The sequence below is a fragment of the Erythrolamprus reginae genome, chromosome 4, assembly GCF_031021105.1.
Source record: "Erythrolamprus reginae isolate rEryReg1 chromosome 4, rEryReg1.hap1, whole genome shotgun sequence".
NCBI lineage: Eukaryota > Metazoa > Chordata > Lepidosauria > Squamata > Dipsadidae > Erythrolamprus > Erythrolamprus reginae.
The window spans coordinates 64,853,877-64,878,338 of NC_091953.1; the positions used below are offsets into that span (position 1 = coordinate 64,853,877).

General features: G+C 42.4%; 1 protein-coding gene across 1 annotated transcript; it reads right to left on the reverse strand.

Annotated features, from left to right (window-relative positions):
* Positions 1–3,196: 3,196 nt before the first annotated feature.
* Positions 3,197–21,335, reverse strand: RSPH1 (radial spoke head component 1). The gene is made up of 9 exons (XM_070751788.1): positions 21,230–21,335; positions 19,535–19,648; positions 16,223–16,328; positions 15,031–15,121; positions 12,869–13,004; positions 12,126–12,191; positions 9,414–9,585; positions 5,198–5,335; positions 3,197–3,606 (listed from the first exon to the last, which is right to left on the reverse strand). Exons 1-9 carry the CDS (start codon positions 21,281–21,283, stop codon positions 3,560–3,562), a joined length of 924 nt encoding a protein of 307 aa, XP_070607889.1. The 5' UTR covers positions 21,284–21,335; the 3' UTR covers positions 3,197–3,559.
* Between the last annotated feature and the right edge of the window lie 3,127 nt (positions 21,336–24,462).

Genomic DNA, 24,462 nt, shown 5'->3' on the forward strand with positions numbered 1-24,462 from the left:
AGGGAAATGCACATATTATTTTCCTTAACTTATCCTACATTAAATTTGTAAGAGCAGTAGCAGTTGTTAGCCTTGATAAGATAAATAGAGTATGGCTACCATAACAGTGAAATTTATATACACTTCTCCTCCTTGGATGATTGGAGGACTCTGATAAAAGAAGGACTGTAAAGTAATGCTTTAGGAAACAAGTCCTTCCAGCATGAAACTTTCTAGGACTACTAATAAAAAGTTTTATGCATTTTTCTTCTTAACATAGAAGTGGGGAATGATGATCCCTTTAGGACTTATGGACTTCAACTCCAAACATTTCTGAGCCAGCATGGCTATGTTCCCCACCCCTGCCTTAACGAGGTTTTTTTTTTTTTTTTTTTTAAAGGAGAAGGGAGAGATGGAGAAATGAAATAAGGGAATATCACATGTATACACTCCCAAGATTCAGTTTTTTAAATAAATGTAATTATTGAATAAAAGCCTTGTCTAGGAAATGCAGGTAAGTTTGATATTTGCTTCCATTTTTATTTTCCCAATGCTTTAATGTAATAGCAGTACAACAGTCTTGGGTGACATCTAGTGGGTTTAATTAAAAGCATTATCTGCTGATTTATAGAAGAAAATTCATTTGCAATCACACAAAACTCAAGAGGTATTCTTCATGGTACTTCTTTAGAGTATAGAGATTTTTTTATGTTGACCAGGAAATTTATATTTCCTACAAAGGCACAGATAATTGTCCTATTTATATGCCTGTGGGATGTATGTGCCAGGTCCCTCTCAGAATGCTGCTGTTCTGAGCCAACCACTGAAATGGACCATAGAATGCCAGATGTAATTTTAAGAGCTCAAACAGCTCTTCTCAGTTGTTTGGTAAAACACCTGGACCCAGACAAATCAGACAAATCATTTGTCATCCAAGCAGATGTCAGTTATGCAGCAGTGGGAGCTGTATTGATGCAAGAGAATGAGCACAGACAGTTAAAGCCTTGTATGCACATGTCTAAAAAACTAGCCAAAACTGAACAGCGATGGGCTGTGTGGGAAAAGGAAGCTTATGCTTTTAGACGGGCACTCCTTTCCTGGAAGCATTTCTTGGAGGGAAGTAAAATCCCTTTCCAGGTATGGACTGATCACAAAAACCTGGAAGCCCTGAAAACCCATTGGAAACACTCTCCTAAACGGGTGTGATAGGCCCAAACACTTTGGGTTTGTAAGAACTTTACACCTGAGACACTTTTGGTGGCCTTCTCCAAAAAAGGACATTGGAAGCTATGTCTCCAGCTGCCAATTTGTGCATCAGTCAAGCAAAGGCAAGGGAAGACACCAGGCCTCCTCCTGTAGCTGAGCCTTCAGCGCACTCTGGACAGATATTTCTTTGGCCTTTATTTATGATTTTAAGATTTAAGATTTAATTGGATTTGTATGCCGCCCCTCTCTGAGGACTCAGTTCTTTATCATAGAACTGAAAGCTCGGGGAACACGGTAATTTGGGTCTTAATGTATGTTTTCTCTAAACAGGTCTACTTTATCCCTGGCCAAAATATTCCCATGGCTGGCAAAGGTGTTCCTACAATACAATTATCAATTACATGGTGCGCCACAGCAAATAACTTCTGACAGTGGAGTCCAATTCACTTCCAAATTTTGGAGGGCCTTTTTAGACTTACTTGGTACTGAATAAGGATCAGTACCATGATCTAGCCATCAGCATCAGATCCAGCCATCATCCTCAAGCTAACAGTGGGACCAAATGATCCAACTCAATTCTGGAACAGTACCTAAGATATTTTATCAACTATCTGCAAGACAACTGGACCGACCTGCCATTTGCTGAGGTTGTCTACAAGACAGTGCAGAGTAGCATTGGTTTTACTCCTTTCCAAGTAACTAATTTAAACCTTTCAGTAAAAGATGCTGCAATTCCATCTTTGAAAGAGTGGATTACTCAACTACAAAACACCTGGCCCATTGTACAAGAGGCCCTCGCTGAAGCTAGGAATGCTACAAAGTCCAGGCTGATTTTTTTTTTTTATTTTTAAAAAGAGTGAGCCTAATGAGTTTAAAATTGGGGATTGTGTATATTTGTCCACGATTGCTCCAATCCTCACAACCCTCTAAAAAATTAGGCCCTAAATTTATGGCCCTTTCCACATCAAACACATTAAAAATCCAGTTACAGTAGAATTGGGATTACCAAAGTTGCTAAGAAGAATCCATGCTGTTTTTTCCTGTAGCTTATTAAAACCTGAAAATGTGTCACCTTTAAGGCCATAACCCCCTCCTGTTCATGATATTTTATGATAAAGGGAGAACAACAGGAGCCGGTGTGGCACAGCAGGTAGAGTGCTATACTGCAGGCCACTGAAGCTGACTGTAGATCTCTAGGTCAGTGGTTCAAATCTCATCACCGGCTCAAGGTTGACACAGCCTTCCATCCTTCTGAGGTGGGTAAAATGAGGACCCGGATTGTGGGGGCAATATGCTGGCTCTGTTAAAAAGTGCTATTGCTAACATGTTGTAAGCTCCCTAAGGAGAAGGGCGATATAAAAATAGAATAAATAAATAAACATTTTGAAATTAAGGAGATCCTTGACTCATGCATATACAGAGGAAAGGTTCATTACTAAGTGGCATGGAAGGATTTCCCTAGTTCCCAAAATGAGTGGTTTGATAAATTATTATTTATTAGATTTGTATGCCACCCCTCTCCGAATATCATATCAAAGCCCCTAAGTTACTTAAACACTTTCATGGTCAATATCCTTACAAACCAACGTGATTGTAACCTTTCTTTGCTTCCCTTGCTCTTCCCGTTTCTCTCTTCCAGGTGTGGGTCTCCTTCTTTTAAGAGGGGCAGCATGGTATTTGTTTCTGAAAATCAGTATTTAGCTTTCTTCTCCCAAGACATCAGTATTGCTCTAAATATGAAATTCAATATTCTGTAAATCTTGATTCCCCCCCCCCCCCCATGCTTATTTCCTTCCAGTCTGTTTTAATCATTGATTGAAGTTGGCTATGTTTAATTTTAATACCCTTAGAATCATAATTAGCAGAAGAGTTTGGCTTAGAATTGTACAAAATCTCTTAGAGGGATATGCAGAAAATTGGAGATAATTTATTTGCAATTTTATTGGACCAGAACGAAAAGGACAGAAAGTTAAAAAATATATTATTTAGGAGGAAAAACAAGTCAATATAATTTAGTCAATGTAAATTTTATTAATTCTTTAAACTATGCATAACAAACTTTACAGAAGTGTTCAAAATTATTCAGAAAATACAGTGTTTAATTTTTGGGGTGCAGCAGACGGGGAGGGAAGAAAAGGAGCAGGAATGAGTAAAGACAGAAGTGGAATAAAATAGATAAAAAAGTAATAGTCTGCTGCTTCAAACATTAAGCAAGCAAACCAACTAAGAAATTAAAGAAATAAAAGTCATATACTCAGCAAAATTAACCAATGATTTCAGTGAGAGAGTTCATTAGGTGTTCAAAATCAATTAATGAACTTTAATGTGACTGAATTAAATTTCTTTCCACGTTTTTGTAATTTATGTATGTCCATTATTCCTGGGTTTCAGATTCTCTTGCATCTTCTTCCTTTTCTTCAGCTGTGGTTTTGGAGGGGAAAAAAACAAACTAACATTAAAATTGCAACACTATTATTTGTAAACTCTCAGTTTTATAAGTACGAGTAGTTGTTCAAACCAAAACAGTTCCTTGGGTGTCTTAAATTAAAACCAGACAATGTTACAGAATGGGAAAGAAAGAATTGAGGAAAATAGGTTTTAAAATGCTAAGAAACTATTGGAGAAAGCAAGATTAAATACAGGTTATAAGGAAAGAGAATGGTATACAATCATAGAAATGTAACGTTTTTTTAAAAAGGTTTTGCAAGTTACGTGATTCACTCCTACGAATCAAGTTATGAATGTAATTGGCAGGCTCCTATACATTTGGAACTTGCATTGGCTTTTCATAAGGCCATGAAGACTTGGTTGTATGCACAAGCCTACAGACCCAAGGTTCCAAGACAGCAAGAGTGTTCTGCCATTTCCACAAAGCTATGAAAAAAATCTTAGCTGTCTCTATCATGTTCAAGCATTTTAAGTCACCAGCTGGGTAACTTTAAACCAATTGCTCTCTCTCAGCCCAACTCATCTCACAGGATTGTCATTGTGGGGAAAATAGAGAAAGAAGTACAGTGACATCTCTACCTATAAACCCCTTAACTTTTCTAGATAAGAACCGGGTGTGCAAGATTTTTTTGCCTCTTCTCAAGAACCATTTTCCACTTACAAATCCGAACCTCCGAAACTGTAACCAGAAAAGGCAGGGAGAAGCCTCCATGGGGCCTCTCTAGGAATTTCCCGGGAGGAAACGGGGCCGAAAAAGGTGGGGAGAAGCCTCCGTGGAGCCTCTCTAGGAATCTCCTGGGAGGAAATAGGGTCTCCACCCTCCCTGTGGTTTCCCCAATCGCAGACATTATTTGCTTTTACATTGATTCCTATGGGGAAAATTGCTTCTTCTTACAAACGTTTCTACTTAAGAACCTGGTCACGGAATGAATTAAGTTCGTAAGTAGAGGTACCACTGTATTAGATATGTTTGCCACCTTGAGTTATTTATAAAAATAATAGAGGTGAAAAAAATCTTTTTAAAACACACAAAAAGGCTATAATGTGTGAAAATCACTGTACAAAGACAATGTAGCATGCAAACCTGGCCTTTAGGTTCATTTTGTCTTTTGTTTTTGTTTTTTCTATATCTCTAGATGTTGCTAGCTCATAGTGGATTATGTGTAATTTTTTGCTTTCAACATGAAAATATGCTAATAAGAGATTTCTGTTCCCGACAGAAAGACTAATTCCCATTGCCAGCAGTCCTGGCCAGGCAAGTGAAAGGGAAGCCTAATGTCCTATCTTAATTAAACATTGTACTATAGATCAGTGTTTCCCAACCTTGGCAACTTGAAGATATTTGGACTTCAACTCCCAGAATTCCCCAGCCAGCAAAAGCTGGCTGGGGAATTCTGGGAGTTGAAGTCCAAATATCTTCAAGTTGCCAAGGTTGGGAAACACTGCTATAGATCATTTAATCAAAAAGCAGGAGATAAATGATATAAATACTTAAGCAGAAGAAGTCCCTTTTGAATAACCAGCTTATTTATTCACTGCATGTTCCCTCTCCCTTTCCCCTCACCCTGATCTGCTTGGTCATCTTTAGCTGCCTCCTCTTCTTCCTCCATGTCTTTTGGCGAAGGGATCGCTTCAGCTTCTCCTGCTTCTCCAGCAGCCTCAGCACCTTCTGCGGGTCCTTCAGCAGCACCTTCCTCTCCAGCTGAAATAAAGGTATGGAGAAGGGAAGGAAAAATTAGAAGAGCAAGTAGTACCTTGCCTTACTTAATTCCATGCTATTTCTTTTAATTAATAGTGCATGACATGAAATTCTCCTTCTAAATTGATGACAAAACGTCTTTTTCCTTATAAGACAAATACGGCAATAGAAATTTATTTATTTATTTATTTATTATTTAGATTTGTATGCCGAAGACTCGGGGCGGCTCACAACAAGATAGAACAAATCATAAATAATCCAAATAACTATATTTAAAGATTTAAAAGAACCCCATATACTAACAGACACACACACAAGCATACCATGTATAAATTGAGCATGCCCGGGGGAGGTGTTTCAATTCCCCCATGCCTGACGGCAAAGGTGGGTTTTAAGGAGATTACGGAAGGCAGGAAGAGTAGGGGCAGTTCTAATCTCTGGGGGGAGTTGGTTCCAGAGAGTCGGTGCCGCCACAGAGAAGGCTCTTCCCCTGGGGCCCGCCAACCGACATTGTTTAGTTGACGGGGCCCGGAGAAGGCCCACTCTGTGGGACCTAATCGGTCGCTGGGATTCGTGCGGCAGGAGGCGGTCTTGGAGAAATTCCTAACACAGAGGGGAAAAAAGCAATTAATTAAAACTGGGGTCTCCAACCTTAACAACTTTAAGATTTGTGGACTTCAATTCTCAAAGTTCCTCAGCCAGCTTTGCTGGCTGAAGAACTCTGGGAGTTAAAGTCCACGAGTCTTAAAGTTGCCAAGGTTGGAGACTCCTGTATTAAAACAATGTAAAAGCATTAAAGAAAAAAAGGGTAGTCTTGTGTTTTTCTTCTCCGACTGCCATAAAAATTTATAAAAAGATCTCGTTAAAGGGGGAGATTTTCAAAAGATGTAATTTCAAGGATAAAACATTCTAAAATTTAGGCATTATTACAAGATCCATATATGGATACAAAATGACATACAGTGATCCCCCGTTTATTGCGTCCCCAACCATTGCGAACAGGGTACTTCGCTATTTTTCAACCCGGAAGTCAAAAATACCATCTACGCATGCGTGCCGGGCACGCATGCGTAGATGGCAGCGGCTTCCCTGGGTCTTCCCCCTCTTGATGGCGTCAGCGAGGAGTTTCCCCACCGCCCACGCAAACTCCTCGCTGCCGCTCGCCCGCCCTTCGCCTGCCCACGCCGTTCGCTCCCCCCTCTTGCTGTCGGGAGGGCGAGAAGCCCTCCCCAGCACCCGCTCGCCCGCCCTTCGCCCTGGCGGAGAAATTCCAGCCCCCACCTGGTCCCGCCCGATCCTCCTCCCTGAGGCAGCTCGCCCTCCCATGGCCGCTTCCTCCACCCTCTATTGCAAGCCTCTCTCCTCCCATATTCTGCCCCCCTCCCAGCTTCCAAGCCGCATTCGCCTTCCTCCGCCACCACCAGCATCCAGCTCCCGGCCAAGCAGCCAGGAAAGCCGAGCCGGGCGTGGCGGGGAACATCGGCGCGGGAGGCAGGAGACGGCCGCCGTCACCGCCATACGCGGCTCGGCTTCCCTGGCTGCTGCTCCGGTCGCCCGATCGTCTCCTGCCTCCCGTGCCGATGTTCCCTGCCAAGCCTGGCTCGGATTCCCTGGCTGCTTGGCCGGGGGGGGGGGGGCTCGGCCGAAAGGAGCTGGAGACGCAGAGCTGAACACACCCCTTCATCCCCAAAGGCCGGCCTTTTTGTCTGGGAGGGAAGATGACGTGCCGGTGGCACAGGGGCGAGGGGCGGGAGGCAAATCGCTGCATCTCCAGCCCCTTTTGGCCGAGCCCCCCCCCCCTCCGGCCAAGCAGCCAGGGAAGCCGAACTGGGCTTGGCGGGGAACATCGGCACGGGAGGCAGCTTCTGCCGGACATGGGCAATGGGCGGGACAGAGAAGCGGGGAGAATCAGGAGGCTCCTTTGGCAGCTGGGGGCTGCCTGGCTTTGTTGTTTTGGCTGCAGCGGGTGCCAGGCAGCCTCCAGCCGCCAAAGGAACCTCCTGATTCTTCCCGCTTCTCTGTCCCGCCCATTGCCCGTGTCCGGCAGAAGCTGCTGCCTTATTGCTCTTTGCCAGCGGGATGCAAAGTGCTGGGGTGGGAGGGTGTCCTGACAGCCCCCCCACCCATATGCTTCGCCTCCCGCCGGGCAAGAGCGCTCGGGTGGCAACTTCTTCTAGATACGGGCGATGTCCACACTCTCTCTCGGCGCTTTCGAGCCGAGTCCGTGAGCGAGTTCGCTCCCGGACTCGGCTCGAAGGCGGCGAGAGACAGCGCCAAGGAACGGGCCTGTCCACGCTCTCTCTCGGCGCTTTCGAGCCGAGTCCGTGAGCGAGTTCGCTCCCGGACTCGGCTCGAAGGCGGCGAGAGACAGCGCCAAGGAACGGGCCTGTCCACGCTCTCTCTCGGCGCTTTCGAGCCGAGTCCGTGAGCGAGTTCGCTCCCGGACTCGGCTCGAAAGCGCCGAGAGACAGCGCCAAGGAACGGGCCTGTCCACGCTCTCTCTCGGCGCTTTCGAGCCGAGTCCGTGAGCGAGTTCGCTCCCGGACTCGGCTCGAAGGCGGCGAGAGACAGCGCCAAGGAACGGGCCTGTCCACGCTCTCTCTCGGCGCTTTCGAGCCGAGTCCGTGAGCGAGTTCGCTCCCGGACTCGGCTCGAAGGCGGCGAGAGACAGCGCCAAGGAACGGGCCTGTCCACGCTCTCTCTCGGCGCTTTCGAGCCGAGTCCGTGAGCGAGTTCGCTCCCGGACTCGGCTCGAAGGCGGCGAGAGACAGCGCCAAGGAACGGGCCTGTCCACGCTCTCTCTCGGCGCTTTCGAGCCGAGTCCGTGAGCGAGTTCGCTCCCGGACTCGGCTCGAAGGCGGCGAGAGACAGCGCCAAGGAACGGGCCTGTCCACGCTCTCTCTCGGCGCTTTCGAGCCGAGTCCGTGAGCGAGTTCGCTCCCGGACTCGGCTCGAAGGCGGCGAGAGACAGCGCCAAGGAACGGGCCTGTCCACGCTCTCTCTCGGCGCTTTCGAGCCGAGTCCGTGAGCGAGTTCGCTCCCGGACTCGGCTCGAAGGCGGCGAGAGACAGCGCCAAGGAACGGGCCTGTCCACGCTCTCTCTCGGCGCTTTCGAGCCGAGTCCGTGAGCAAGTTCGCTCCCGGACTCGGCTCGAAGGCGGCGAGAGACAGCGCCAAGGAACGGGCCTGTCCACGCTCTCTCTCGGCGCTTTCGAGCCGAGTCCGTGAGCGAGTTCGCTCCCGGACTCGGCTCGAAAGCGCCGAGAGACAGCGCCCCCCGGACCCCCAACCCGGGTTTGGGGGGCTGCTAGGAAGCCCACCATGCCGGCGGCAAACAGCCGCGCCGCCCCCAATCTTCGGCTCCTCGCTAGCGCTGTGGGAGTAAAAACACCATCTGCACATGCGCAGACGGTGTTTTTACTTCCGCATCGCTACTTCGCGAAAACCCGCTCGTTGCGGGGGCTCCTGGAACGGAACCCTCGCAACGAGCGGGGGATCACTGTATATCAATCCAGCAATATACAATAGGGCCTCTTGTGATTCTCTTAATACTCAAATAGTTCTATAAAGAGTCAGTTTGACATCTTGATTTTCAACTGGTGTCTTGTCTGACATAGTTAAAAACTTGAATATAGTTAGGTAGTTAACTAAGTGCTTTGGTGGTTGACTACCAGTACATCTCCTTCAAAAGAGGCAAAATATGCATAGCCAAGTGTCTCCTATAAATAACTTTGCTTTCTCATTCTACACCAATGGTGGTTCCCAGATCAAATTTAAGCTTAAGTCCACATAGATCATATTGCTATAATCTATACGATACATAAGGTAAGCAGTCTCTGAACAACTGTAGCTAAACAATACCTATCTAGAATAATTGGTAGGGTAGCAAAAACTGGTAATAACTACTCCTTAAAGATAATACAGATTTCTGGCAATACAAACAGTGACAATGATGACTCTGGATTCTCCCTAACAATATATCCTTCTGGGTGTGTGCAAAACTTTGATCTATCAAGTTGGCATCCCCTGAAATGACAATTTGTGGATGCACTAAAGATTGCTCTTAAGTCAAAATACAAACCTGCAGGAACTCCAGATTCCTCAGCTGATTGACCTTCTGCAGCTGCTGGAGCTGCTTCTGGAGGAGGCGGTTCTTCAGGTACCCAAAGTGTTAGGGTGGTAATTTTTGTTGCTTTCCATTTTGGAGTCACTGGTACCAAAACTTCTTCTTCTTCCTCCTCTTCTGTTTTCTCCTAAAGAAAGATGAATATTCAGGACAATAATAGAAATAAAAAAGGGAAGGTCCAGTCTATTTATGATAAAAGCTTTTCTTAAGAGTTTATGAAGACCCATGCATAACAGACTTCATGCATTTTAGCAATTTGGAAAAAATGCACAGAGCCAGATATTTCTCCAAATCTGGATTAACAAAACATGTTCCTCAAGGATGCTGTTTAAAATTGTCTAAAAAACTCAGGTAATTTTTCAGAATGTTACAGCATAATCAGTCGTAAGAAAGGTAAGAAAGTAAGAAGCATATTACAAAGGGTACATGATCTGCTGATCAATTTTTGATCATAACACAAAATGCAGGGGGGGAAAGTCACAAACAGTTTTGGACCTACCAGAAGCACCATCCTCTTTACTGTTTCATTGTTAGGGGGCTTTAAACAGACTATTTTCTTGGTATCATCAATTCCTGGTTTGTGTTTGACTCAAAAATGATCTATATTTAAACATTGGAGCTATTTGCTAGGAGAGTTTTATCTAAACCTATACCTAAACCTTGTAACATCTATTTAGTGACAATTCTTGCTTTGACTAACTGGTTTGAAATATTTGTTTTACTTTGCTATATTATGTTAAATCAGATGTTTTTTTAAAATCATTTTTGTTCTATGATTTCAATATCCTTAAAATGATGCTGAAGAATCCAGTCTCCATTCTGGAAATATTTACTATGAAATCCTATACTAGGTACTTCAACAATAACAACAAAAAGGTAATGATTGAATCCTGGCATTTTCTTATACTTTTTATGGTTCAAGAATATTTCCCTTTGAAACAGATAGTTGCATGGAGAATTAAAGAAGGATTATAGGACAAAGCATGTGCTGTGACACAAACTCCATCCCTTAAAATATATAAGAGTTTCTAGGTAAACTGTATTTGCCAGGCAGTATTTCATGAAATTTCTTTTTAAAAATCTATTGGCCGTCCCATCTGCAACTCTTAATCCATCACTGTGTTTCACTAAACCATCTAGAAACCCTGAGAAGTAAAACATTTTGGCCTACCAACATAAATTGCAAAAATAGGTTGCTGTAAATAAAAGTGAACCATCATATTAAAACAAAAACAAGCAGAGAAGCAAAAAATAGTTAGGATGTGTTGCGGTTATAATGCCAATTAATATACCAAAATAATTTTTACCCATATTTCTTTCTAACTTAAGTCACATGCAAGCAAATCATGTAGAATCATTCTATTTCAAAGGCAAATGGCACATCTTTTGAAAAGGCAGAGGTTTCAATGGCTAATTGTTTGTCAAAATTCTAGGTAGAAGGCATTTCTTTGTTACTCCTCTTTCCTAAGGTACTGTATGAGCTAAGCAAATTACAAAAAGAATGAAATGTTATTTTTATTATGCAAAGGTTTAAATGTTCAAAAGGATAAGATGTTTAGTATAACCATGTGTGTCTGAAAACTAGGTATGCTTGTTTACATTTATTTATCTGATTGGTTGATTTGATTGATTGATTTCTACAGCTGCCCATCACAGCAAACAACTCTAGGCAGCTCACAATTCAAAAACATATATTATAATTAAAATCAAATTTGAGTATGTATAAAGCAAGACATCTGGTCTCACATATTTTATATGTCATGTCAGTGACTAGTAGCCTCTCATTGTTTTGAACATAAGGCAATTATTTGCCATCTGTTCCACAAAATAACCCTTTGCATGGATTTTTATAGCTAATGTTGAATGCCATAACTTGTTCAGATTTGCACTGAAGATGAGAGAATTGAAAAATCATAGATAAATAAATTTTGTATAGAATCAAGGCACCAAAGAAAGGGAGCAGGAGGAAGAGGAGGAAGAATGAAAACTCTGATGTTAATTCCTTTGTGCCTATAGTTCTTTTGCACACATGGCAATCTGTTTTCAATAAAACTGTAAAACTGTTACTTTTGATTAGGGCAAATTCTCGATGCATCATGGTGACAACAGGAAAGTTCTTAAAACCTTGCTATAATTAACTATAATTTAATTATAATTAATGCAACCAGTAGGTCAGAAATGTCAGAATTATGGCCCATGCATCACATACTGGTCACACCCACACCCAGTTTAGCGAATGGGGGTGTAATTGCGATAAAAGTGACCAAGTGTCAGTGAGTTTGACACACCGGCACTAGCTGATTCCACTGACCTTGCAAAGTTAGGGAAAAATGAATATTGTGCAGAACTCTCTTCTACCCTATTTGGCCACGGTCATTGTGGATTCAAGACAAGTCTTGCTACAAAAGAAAGATAGGGAGAAGAAGAAAACCCAAAATCTAGGAAAAACAAGCCTGATGATTGAAGTGATCTTAGCATTGTTAGTTCTCAAAAACCTTGCCTTTTGTTTTGAAAAAAAGTACATTAAAGTATATTAAAATATACAGCTTGTTGTAACAGTAATTACTTCATTATTTAACTATGACAGAATTAAATAAAGTGAAAATAAAAGTATAATTCTGACTTTCCTGGTTGTTAATATGATTAACATAACCCAATAGCAGTTACCTCATGAATATATTCACCATGCTGCTCACATCCAATATCAAATATATACTTCCCAGGACCTAGTGGCTGTATAAATAAAGGAACTTATATTAGTAGCATTTTGACAGTTCCATATTCTAAAAACACAAAATATTTTTGCAATTATGCTGACCATACATGTAATCTATCATCTTCAGGGCTGTATAAGAATAAACAGTTTAGTTTCTTAAAGAAAAAAAATTCAGAAAAGACTATACAGTATTCAGAAATCAACAAGAAAACATTTCAACCTTGCAAGGTCTATTGCATCTGACTTGAAGATTGTTTCTACTGTATTGTTCATGAAACCTACTTTCGTTTTCATTTAATTTAACTTATACATTTTACATGCTTATTAATATACCATGCCTCTTCTACATTGAAGCCCACAAACCTTGAAAATATAAATGTGTTTTTTAATATGGTCTGGATTCTTAATTGCTTTTGCTACAGCCATTATGAAATTTATATGCAAATACTGTAAAACAAATATGTTCTTACGAATCAAAATCTCTCTAAAGCTCCCTCAATTTAGTGTTTGAAAAATACTTGTTCGTCTAAGTGACTGTGCGAACACTGGAGTTTTCTGTACAAAACAAGGTTCAGGATACTAGAACTATCATCACTGAAATGAGGGTGAGAAACAAAAAAAGCTGAAAGTCTTTAATTTTCTATGTCTAATGTACATTTGTTTCAGAAATCAATACAATTTCTTACATACATACATTTCTATTCACAAATTTTCCCTGGAACCTGTGGTTTAGGTGAACAAGCTCAGCAGCTCCTTCTTGTTGCCCATTTGCCCAGGTTCCAACGTATTTAGAAGCAGTTAATGCATAGAAATATGTGCCTTGCCCATGTCTATTGGAGAGGGAGGAAAAGAGTTGCTTCATATTAATACCGAAGAAATTCTCATCCTTAAACCTGTACGCAATCTCCCAAGGGTTCTCAAGGAATCGATTAATTTAAATCAAGGCAAATTAAATACAAGTAGTCCTTGATTTACAACTGTTCATTTTAACAGCACTGAAAAAGGTAACTTATGACCCTTTTTCACATTTATTGGAACCAGATTACCTCAGGGACCGCCTTCTGCTGCACGAATCCCAGCGACCAGTTAGGTCCCACAGGGTGGGTCTTCTCCGGGTCCCGTCAACCAAACAATGTCGCTTGGTGGGACCCAGGGGAAGAGCTTTCTCTGTGGCGCCCCGGCCCTCTAGAACCAACTCCCCCCAGAGATTAGAATTGCCCCCACTCTCTTTGCCTTTCGTAAGCTGCTTAAAACCCACCTCTGCCGCCAGGCATGGGGGAACTGAGATACACTTTCCCCCTAGGCCTTTAAAATTTTATGCATGGTATGTCTGTATGTATGATTGGTTTTTTATATAATGGGTTTTAACTGTTTTTAGTATTGGATTATACTGTTTTGTTACTGTTGTTAGCCGCCCCGAGTCTGCGGAGAAGGGCGGCATACAAATCCAATCAATCAATCAATCAATCAATCAATAAATAAATAAATAAATAAATAGCACTGAAAAAGGTAACTTATGACCCTTTTTCACATTTATGACCGTTGCAGCATTCCCATGGTCAAGTGGGGGTTCCTCTTACCGGCTGCTACTGGTATGCCCTCCGGGATCGATGTGGGCACGTGGTGGGCATGTGGTGGGCGCATGCACACCCGTCAATGTAAGATTTGGCTTCTGCACATATGCAACAAGCAAAATCTTGCACGAGGACGCTCTCACACATTTTGCTGATTTTCGGTGATTTCTTTACTTCTGCACATGCGCAGAAGCAAAAAAAATGCTGAAAATCGTCAAAATCTCGCACGCAAGAGCATCCTCAAGCAAGATTTCACACATGTGCATGCATTGGGGGCACAAAGATTCGTGCGCATCTCAATTTCCGCCACCGGAGCCCCGATCCCAGCCGTACCGGCTGCCACTCATTACTGCCCATGATCACACCATCAAAATTTAAACGCTTGGCAACTATCTCACATTTATGGCAGTTACAGTGTCCCTGGATCATGTGACCACTTTTGCAACCTTCTGACATGCAAAGTCAATGGGGAAGCCGGATCCCCTTAACAACCATGTTATTAATTTAAAAACTGCAGGGATTCAGTTAAAAAATATGCCAAGAAAAGTAATAAAATTGGACAAAATTCACTTAACTAATTTCTCACTTAGCAACATACATTTTGGGCTCAACTGTGGTCGTAAATTGAGGACTACCTGTAATTAAGTGTTAGAAAAAAATCTGATTTCAATCATTGATTTAAATTAAATTATCTGCACTGAAATCTGTATGTGTTATATAGATACAGATATATCTTCAATAAGAATGCAAATTCACTGGGTTGCTGGTACAGGGAATGTATATTGATTTCCAGCTAAAAAGCTGTCTTCCTTTCTTTACTATATGGTTGTCCAATAACATTGATCTCTGGATGGCTAATGGTGTAATATGGTACAAACTATAATCATAATCTAATTTAATCATTTTCAACACTAGGAGATAGTAAAAGAAAAGAAAATAACTAATAATAAATGTTTCTATTAGAATTAAGCCTTTTTGTTCTTGTTAAATGAGATTTCTATATCATCAGTTGCTCAGGAAATACAATGAATATGTAAGTGGTCCCTCTATTAAATTACATTATTAGGGCTGTAGAAAATGCACCACCCATACTGGTTGGAAAATCAACGAGAACATTTTCATCTACTACACTCTATTAGTCTCACAATAAATATAATAATTATATAGTCATAATTTCAAAAGATGATAGAAACTGTAGCTGAACATTTCTGGAGGATAACATAGAACTACATTTATTATTTATAAGAAGTAAAACAGAAATGTGAAACTAGAAGAAGCAAACCTATAATTATTGAACCATTCTCCAGTGTATGTGTCTCCATTTACATAACTGTAAACTCCATTTCCATGTCTTTGGTCGTCCACCCAATCTCCTGCAATGAATAGGTTTTATAAACCACAGTGTTTTCTCTTTAATTTGAATATCTATATTACTTTAAAGAAATGTGCACAAAATTTATGCAGTATTAAAAACAATCTAAATATTATCATGATTTAGAGAGGAAAGTCACACTGAAGTAAAAGGACCCTATAGTAATGATATAAGAAAGTAATGACGGAGTATTATTTATTTGTTTATCAAACTTCTTATCTGGCCATCTTCTCCCATAAAGTGGTTCTTATCAACCTCAGAAGTAGTAATGGCGTGTGGAATACAATAAAAGAGCAATGTGGCTAAGAGGGAATAGTCAGATAAAAGACAACTTAGCCTGCAGCAGTGTGAATGCGGAGAACAACATATGTTATGGTGCATATGATGTCCTTCATCATGTATACAGGAAAACCTTCTACTGGTGGGAGAAAATGTTCTAAGATGAGAAAAAAGTTACTTTCTCAACTTTCTATTCTCTAGACTAAAAGCAAGTCAAAAGGAGAATCTACTGAAGCTAACAGAATGGAAATATTAAAATTGGCATAAGAAACAACTGTATGAGCCAGGGAATAAAACAATTAAATAATTGTAAAAAAAATGATCTTCATAAACAAATGTCTGTACAGAAATGTTTATGTATTAGAAATAAGCACAAATTATTTAAGTGGCAATTATTTATTATAACTGTAAAAATTGTCATAATTTAGAGAAGAAAATTGTGTATCTTTCTAGAACATTCCTGTCCCCTTTTCCCACCCCGTTATCACATTGTTGGCAAACTGTAACCAAAGTATATTGTAGCTTTGGGGAATGTGCAAGCTAAATCATAAATAAATCTATTTTAACATGCATATGAATAGAACAGAATAGCATAGAATGGCATAACATAGCATAGAATGGCATAGCATAGCATGGCATAGCATAGCATAGAATAGAATAGAATTCTTTATTGGCCAAGTGTGATTGGACACACAAGGAATTTGTCTTGGTGCATATACTCTTAGGTATATTTCCTTTGATTTATAACATCATTAGCTACTAACATCTTCAATAATTTTCCGTCCATGATGTCGCCCTATTTGAATGAAGAAAATATAAGTACCTTCATATTTAGATCCATCTGGATAAATAAAGGTCCCAGTGCCGTGTTTTTTATTTTCAAGGTATTCTCCAGTGTACCTTGCACCATTTTTAAATCTGTATAGCCCCTGAAACGTATACATCACAGGAATGCTTTATTGCAATGCTTATACTTGGGAAATGGCCTAATTACGAAACAAGTGAGACATACAGTAAAATATTATACAATAGACTGTCCCAGTCATGCCATTGTATTCCATCTCTTATGGGTGGGAGGTTTCAGTTGTATTCTAAGCTTATTGAGCATGCTCAGATCTTACTTGATTTTGGGATACTTTTGTCTATAGCTGTGATGGCTAACCTTTTTGTTGTTGCATGCCAAAAATGGCAGCCAGTTCCCATAATGCAACACACCCTCCACATGCACACACAACCCTCCTGCCCACGCACTGCATTGTGTACCGTTCAGAATTTGCTTGATGAAAATTACAAAGTTGTAAAGTCAACCACAGGTGGTGTGGCACCCCCACCTGATACCCAGCCATGCCTGCTACCAGCCGAGCTGAGCTGGAGAAAGACCAGAAGGTGAGGCAGGTGGCCACCCAATCACCAAATGTTGCCCTGTGTGCCTGAGCTGGCTCCTACCACCCCAGAAAAGCAGCAGGGAAAAGGGCAAGAGCTCTCCTCCCTTGAGTGTCCCATCTTCTTCTTATCCACCTTCACTGCTGCTTTCACGAGTGCACACATCCGACTCATTTCAAAACACAAACAAAACACAAGGGGGTGGGGGTGGCCAAGTCAGTGCTCCCCAAACCTGGGGCAGGTGAGTGGGGAGGCCAGCCAGGGTGGCCTCCTCCCTTTAGTGGCCATGGTGGGCTTTGGAGGTGTGTCTCCCACCTCCGCTAGCCTGACTAGCGACTCAGATTTAGGCTCCCCCCTAATGGGTGGAGGCAGTGCTGGGGGAGGAATGTGGCGGCGGCTCGGCTCTGGCTCTTTTTACAGGCTGGCCACCATCTCCCCTTCCCTTCCAGCTGGATTTTCAAGCCATGAAAAGTCAAAGAGGTCCTGAACTGGCAGCGAAGCAGAATCTGGGCTGCTGAAGATCACCTATACTTCCTCTCGCCTCCTACTTCTTCCCGGTTACTTTGCCCATCGCCAGAGATGGGGTCTCAATGAAGGTGTCTGAAACTCAAAGCAGGAAAAGGGAGAAAAGGAGTCTGAGTCGAGCCTCCCAGCCATTTCCAGCCATCACCCACCGCTGCTGCTTCCTTTCTGGAGTGGAATGGAGAGAAGGGGGGCGAAATCCAAAAGGCAGGTGGGCCTGGCCGGGTTGTAGCCTTCCTGTCCTCCTCTCTCTCTGCACACAGGAGAAGTGGAGCAAGCCAGGGGGCCCTGCCCAGCTGCTGCCTGACTGGTTGGTTGGCTGGCGAGCAAGTGAGACCGGGGCATGATGTATCTCCACCAGGTGCTCACCGGAGCCTTTCGGATCTTACTTATTTTATTTATTAAATTTGTATGCTGCCCCCTCTCCAAAGACTCGGGGCTGCTCGCAAGGATCTTGCTCTCCTTTCCCCACTCCAGGAAGTAAGCAGCAGTGGGAAGCCTCTTTGCAGCCACACCAGTGGGCAATGGGCCCAACTGCAGGCGGTGTGGTGCCCAACCCCCACCATGCAAATGCTTCCCTGTATGACTGAGCTGGCTCCCAGTGTCCCTTATGCGCAGCCCCGCCACCACGGAAAAGCAGCAGCAACTGCAAGGGGAAGAGGAAGAGCTCTCCCCCAGGGCTTCCCTCACACACTCCATCTTCTCTGCATTTAGCACTGCTACTTCCACAGGCACATGCACGCCAGGGCACTGGCCAGCTCGTTCGCCTGTCTGCCTGCACCAAGGAGAGTGAGATCCGGAGGGCTCCAGTGAGCACCTGATGCAGATGGAGAAGGAAGGGAAAGCTACAGTCAGGCCCACCTGCCTTTTGGATCTCGCTCTCCTTGCAGGAACCGTGGTGCAGGCAGGCAGGTGAGCGAGCTGGCCAGTACTTGGCCAGCACTTGTGGAAGGTGCAGTAGCAGCAAAGATAGATAAGATGATGGGGTGCACGAGGGAACCCCGGGAGGAGGTTGAGGTGTACCTGATCTCTTGCCCTTCCCCCTGCAACTGCCGATACTTTCCTGAAGTGGTGGAGCTGCACACAAGGAATGCTGGGAGCCGACTCAGGCACACAGGGCAGCATTTGCTGGGTGGGTGGCCACCTGTCCCACCTGACCCGCTGCTCCTTCTCCAGCTTGGCTCAGCGCAGTGGCAGGCATGGCAGGAGTCAGCTGGGGGAGCCGTGCCACCTGTGGTTGACTTTGCACCTCCACTATTTTTATCGAGCTCCACACACACACAAACACAAAAAAACCCAGACCCCAACAACCACCCGTTATTTCAACCAAAATGGATTTTGCCTCTCACTCCCTCACAAACTGACTCCAAGCCTGTTGGCCTCCCAGCTTCTTACCTTTGGTGCACCTTCCTATCTGCTCTGTCGGATTCTGATGCCAGTAAATTGCCTTGTTTTGTCCCTCTGGTGGGGCAGCCAGGTTCTGGCACTCTGCTGCTCAGAACACAGGCACAATTTTTGGAGGAGGCTTTCCTGAAACCTGGGGAAGGCAAAAAATAGCCTCCCCTCTCCAGAAGACCGAAAATCAGCTGGCCAGCATGCACATGACTGCCGGAGCTGACCTTGCATGTCCTTGGATATGGCTCTGCTTGCCACCTGTGGCCCGTGTGCCAAAGGTTGGCCATCAGGGGTCTATAGGATCTTGGACAACAATTTGTCTGAAATGCTACAGAATTTCCTGCTTAGGTTAGGGGGGGGTTAGACTTGAAGACCTGCAAGGTTACTTCCAATTCTGTTATTCTGTTATCTACAGAGGAAGTAAAAAAAAATCTAAGATGACAGACAAGACAGTGTGATCAAATCTCTATACATGCATCATCATCTCATGCACAAAAGGGCACAGCTTCAGTCATGTGACTATCTTGACTACCATCAAGGCTTTTTGACTCCCTCTATCTCTGCAGTTAAGGAACTCTCCTTCTAAAATTATTTTGTCTGTCTGCAAACATAATAATTGGGAGTCAGGGATATACAAATTGAATTTAGTAAGTAAGTAAGTAAGTAAGTAAGTAAGTAAGTAAGTAAGTAAGTAAGTAAGTAAGTAAGTAATAAATAAACAAGCAAACTGAGTTTCCCTGGACCTATTGATCCTTATCGCCTGTTCTAAGAAAACGCAGCTAACTTTTTTTCAATAGTGTATATAATGAACAAATTATTTCTAACTAAATCTTACCTTTCCATTTCTTTTACCATTTGCATATTCTCCCTCATAGGTATCTCCATTGGGTAATCTGGCTTTCCCGTGTCCATGCCGTTCACCAGCCTCATTACGTCCACCTTCATATTCCTAGTTAAGTAACAATAATGACCATTTCTCTGCTGCTGTTCAGATGCTCAACCATGAAAGCCTTGCTTCATGTTATCAGATAAGAACTGCCTTGCAGACAGAAGGAGCAGAGAGATACTGATTTGAGCAAAGTCACTCAATGAGCTTCATTATTAAAATGGGGATTTGAATTTGCATCTTTTTGATCAAAGTCCAATATTCTAGCTACTATAGGATCACCAAAATCATTACTTAGTTATGCTTGATACCAGGTGTGGGTTCTAACTTACCTCACTGCTAGTTTGCTTCCTCCTGCCCTGTGTGGGCGCGCCCACGCATGCATGCGCAGTGCCGAAATATTTAAAAAATTTAAAATTCCCCAAAACCCCAAAACAAGATGGCAACGCTCATGCAGTGCCAGAAACTCGGCTTCTGCACATGCTCAGAAGAAGAAAAAAGTAAAACAATTTTTTAAAAATTCAAAAAAAAAGATGGTGGAACCCACAAACCAGCACCGACTGAACCAGTTCCGTGATGTCATTATGATGTCACCAGCGGGTGAACCGATCTGAACCAGGAGGAAGCCACCTCTGCTTGATATATATACTAAATATTGATATACTTAGGGAATTAAAATGTTTCATAGGAATACACAAAATTGCTTCATCGTGAGTCCTTCCAACTCTCTAGTCCAGTCCAGTCCATTTTCTATTCCTATTTTATTCTCTGTTCTGTTCTAACCCAAGACTTTCAAACATGCAGTTAATGTGTTCTGCCAGTAGAATACAGTTCTCCTTTCCACTTAAAAGCAATGTGAAGTACACACATCGGCTTCCATATTTCAATCTTTTCAAACATAACAAAAATAATAAACTTGTTCTTTTTATTTTGATAGCACCTTTTAAAGAATTTATTTCATAGAATTTTCTGTGGCTTAATGTAATATTTTGGCATTTGTTTCATAGAATTTTCCGTGGCTTAATGTAATATTTTGGCATTTGTTTCATAGAATTTTCCGTGGCTTAATGTAATATTTTGGCAACTTGTTGCCACACCCCAGTTTCTGAGTTTTACTTGTTTTTGCATTAGTTTTGTAATAATCTTAATTCATGATTTATGACAACTTGTATTTATCTTTTGCAAACGTTCTGAGCATAAAAAATAAGCACGAACCTAGTGGCAAAACATTCATCCTGAATAATATCAACTGAAAAGATATGCTGTCATGTGGGCTTTACTCAGGGAAGCAGTTTCCATGGGAGAACCTGACTTTTACAACTTCTGACTCATTCACTACTCCTGTACCCCCTTGCATTTTATTTTATTATTTTTTTATTTGTTTGTTTGTTTGTTTGTTTTTAATTTGATTTAATTTATTTTATTATTACAAGTACAAGATACCAGGTATTGGTATCAACATAAAGAGCAGCATAGAAGTCCAAGTAATAAACAAATAAATAAACAAGGTAGATACAGATAAATGAGGGCAGCAGGACAGGGACGGTAGGCACGCTGGTGCGCTTACGCACGCCCCTTAGGTATTATTTATAGCCAGCCTTTATCCACCTCTTCCCTCTCCCATCATCCCCATTCTCCACTGACCCCTAAATCATTCTCTGCCTCCTCTTCGATCTCTTCTGAGCCCAGATCCGACATGCTGCCGCCAGCTGTATCACCATGGAAACGGCGTGGCGGGTGGACACGCCCCCTTCCCGGCGTCTAGGAGGCGGAACCACAGGAGTACAGTTGTCGCGGCAACCGGGGCCTGGGCGGTGACGTTGTTTCCCCCTCCTTCCCTTCCTTCCGTCAGTTACGCTGTTATCTGATAGACAGCGTGAAGAAGTTTGTCAGCGCAAATTACAGCCAATATAATATAATGGCTGTAATTTGCGCGGTTTGTTTCCCGCGCATGGCCGAGAGTAACCCCATTGCAGCCCCTCTATAATTCAGTCAGGAAAGCGAGGAGTCCTCGATTACTGTATACCACGCCACTCAGGGCAATAGCTATACAGCTGAGGTTTCAATGTAACCCCTAAAGCTTTTACTCAGTCCTAATTGGTCTCTGTAAACAGGTCTTAATCTTTTTCTTGCTGTATTTTAAGATTTCTGCCGCGGAATCGTTTTAAACAACTGAGTGCAGACTCACGGGCTTATAAGCTTATCATTGCCCCATATTGACTCTTTCGCCTGAATTAATACTTTTTAAAAATCCAATAAAAGCATTTCACGCATGTTTTCTAATTGTAGTCTTTCTAACAGCAATTAAGGTAAGAATCATCATCAAGTAGTGGCAAGTTTCTCTATCATTCATTATATTAAGCCATAATGGCACGGGCTTGTCTTTTAAATGTATTGTGTAAACCGACAATTATGACTTGTAATTTATGGAGTAAATTAGCACAATACATGCAAAGAGTGGTTTATCTAGGGCAGTGATTTTCAACCTTTTTTGAGCCGCGGCACATTTTTTACATTTACGAAACCCTGGGGCACATTTAGCGGGGAGGGGGGGGCTAAAAAAAAAGTTTGGACAAAAAAATTCTCTCTCTCTCTCTTCCTCCCTTTTGCTCCATTTCTCTCTCCCTCTTTCTCTCCCTTCCTCTTTCTCTCTCTCTCCATCCCTCTTTCTTTCTCTTCCTTCCTCTCTTTTTGCTCTCTTTCTCTCTCCCTCCCTACCTCCCTCTATGTCTTTCTCTCTCTCTCCTTTCCTCCCTCTCTTTCTCTCTTTTGCTTGCTTTCTCTCTCGCTCTCTCTCTTTCTCTCTTTCTTTCTTTTTCTTGTTCTTTCTCTCTCTCTTGCTTTCTTTCTCTCTCTCTTGTTCTCTTTCTTGCTCGCTCGCTCTTTCTCTTGCTTTCCTTCTCTCTCTCTCTTGCTTTCTTTCTCTTTTTCTTTCTCTCTCTCTTGCTTTCTTTCTCTCTCTGAGCTTCGCGGCACACCTGACCATGTCTCGCGGCACACTAGTGTGCCGCGGCACACTGGTTGAAAAACACTGATCTAGGGGTTGTGCAATGTAATGAACTCTGTCTTTTGCTATTCTAAGGGTGATAGGTTAAATCCTACTGCTGTATTTATTTATTTATTCTATTTTTATTCCACCCTTCTCCTTAGACTCAGAGTGGTGCACAATATGTTAGCAATAGCACTTTTTAACAGAGCCAGCATATTGCCCCCACAATCTGGGTCCTCATTTTACCCACCTCAGAAGGATAGAAGGCTGAGTCAACCTTGAGCCAGTGATGAGATTTGAACCGCTGACCTACAGATCTACAGTCAGCTTCAGTGGCCTGCAGTACAGCACTCTACTTGCTGCACCACCCCGGCTCATTATGTCCTAAAGGTCATGTTTTGTTCAATTTGGGTGGAGAAGGATGTAAATTTTAATCCCATTGCTAGAGGTGAAGGCACTTTCTGAGGCTGCTTTGTTTCTCCATTGTTCCTTTGGGGAAATATATTATTCTTAACATTCCCTAAAATATTTCATTCTGGAGGGGAAGAGGCTTCCTACATACAGTATGTTTCTGTACTTTATAAAAAGATTTCAACCTCCCCCTTAATAAATGCTGTTTGCTTTACCTATATGACTTAGTGATTTATAAAATATAAACCTCCAGAGAATTTTAAACAATTTATAATAAATTCCTATTTTCTACAAACCTTTCTACACACACACACACACACACACACACACACACATATTCACTATGTGATATATATTATAAACCTGGATTATCAATGCAATCACAGTTAGTACTAGAGTTTAGCCTTTTTCAGATTTGGATATTTTTCTGTTCTGGCTACTTCTTCATCTGCAAGTAAATGGTGTTCCTCAGGATGAAGATAACCCCTCCGTCCTATATAGTTAAATATTGACATTATTTTGTTAAAAATGTAAAACATACAAAATGCCTTTGTTAAAAACAAACTTTTACCAATATAATTCACACAGTATAGGATCACATAGGACCTCCAGAGGTGTGGGGTAGGCTGTTTTCGCCCTCCCCAGGCTCCTAGAAAGACTCTGAAACTTGGGGAGAGCAAAAAAAAAGGGGGGGGGGGCTTCCAGTTCAACCGGAAGTTGGCAAATGAACCATTTTCTGTCTCCGGAGGGCTCCAAGAAAGGCTCTGAAGCCTGGGAAGAGCAAAAAATGGGTGTGCCATCACATGTCAGGAGCAGGGGGATCACGCAAGCATGCACTGGAGGTGGTGCATGGAATTATGGGTGTGGGCATGCATGCACGTGACCCTCCTGGGCAACCCCTCTTTTGGCATGCGAACCAAAAAAGGTTTGCCATCACTAATATAGAATTTCACAGAAATATGCAAAATGCATTCTTCCAAATAAAGTTATATTTATTTTTATTTTCAGGATAAACTATGAGATTAAGAGAGTAATCTCAAGGTACTAAAATAGTAACACATTCATAGGAGTTAATGTAGGGTAGTAGACTAATTAAAATACATTTTTGAAAACCTGTTAATCAGGCATCCAGTATGTGTGTTGAAAGAATATTTTTGATTTGTTCTCCCTCTTCATATCTTGAAGTTACTGAATTTATTTTTTAAGATACACAGTTTAAAAACCCAGTAAAACAGCTTAAAATGTTCTTGTAAAGGAAGCACAATAAGCATATACTGTATTTTGTAATGTTGCAAGCCCTTGTGCCTTCGAGTCAGCATTTATTCCTGGCTACTGCTTGGACTACTGCCACCAGTTTTCCTTGGCAAGATGATTCAGAAATGGTTTGCCGTTACTGCCTTCTCAGGATTGAATGTGCAAGTGGCCTAAGATCATCTAGCTGGCTTTGTGCTAAGGTAGAATTCACCATCTCCCAGTT

Excerpts from the sequence above, each read along its gene's own strand:
- RSPH1 (XM_070751788.1), bottom strand. The coding sequence starts at position 21,283 with ATGTCGGATCTGGGCTCAGAAGAGATCGAAGAGGAGGCAGAGAATGAT. Across the intron at positions 19,649-21,229 it reads AGGCAGAGAATGATTTAGGG|GAATATGAAGGTGGACGTAA; the intron begins GTCAGTGGAGAA and ends TTACTTAACTAG. Across the intron at positions 15,122-16,222 it reads AGATGGATCTAAATATGAAG|GAGATTGGGTGGACGACCAA; the intron begins GTACTTATATTT and ends TATTCATTGCAG.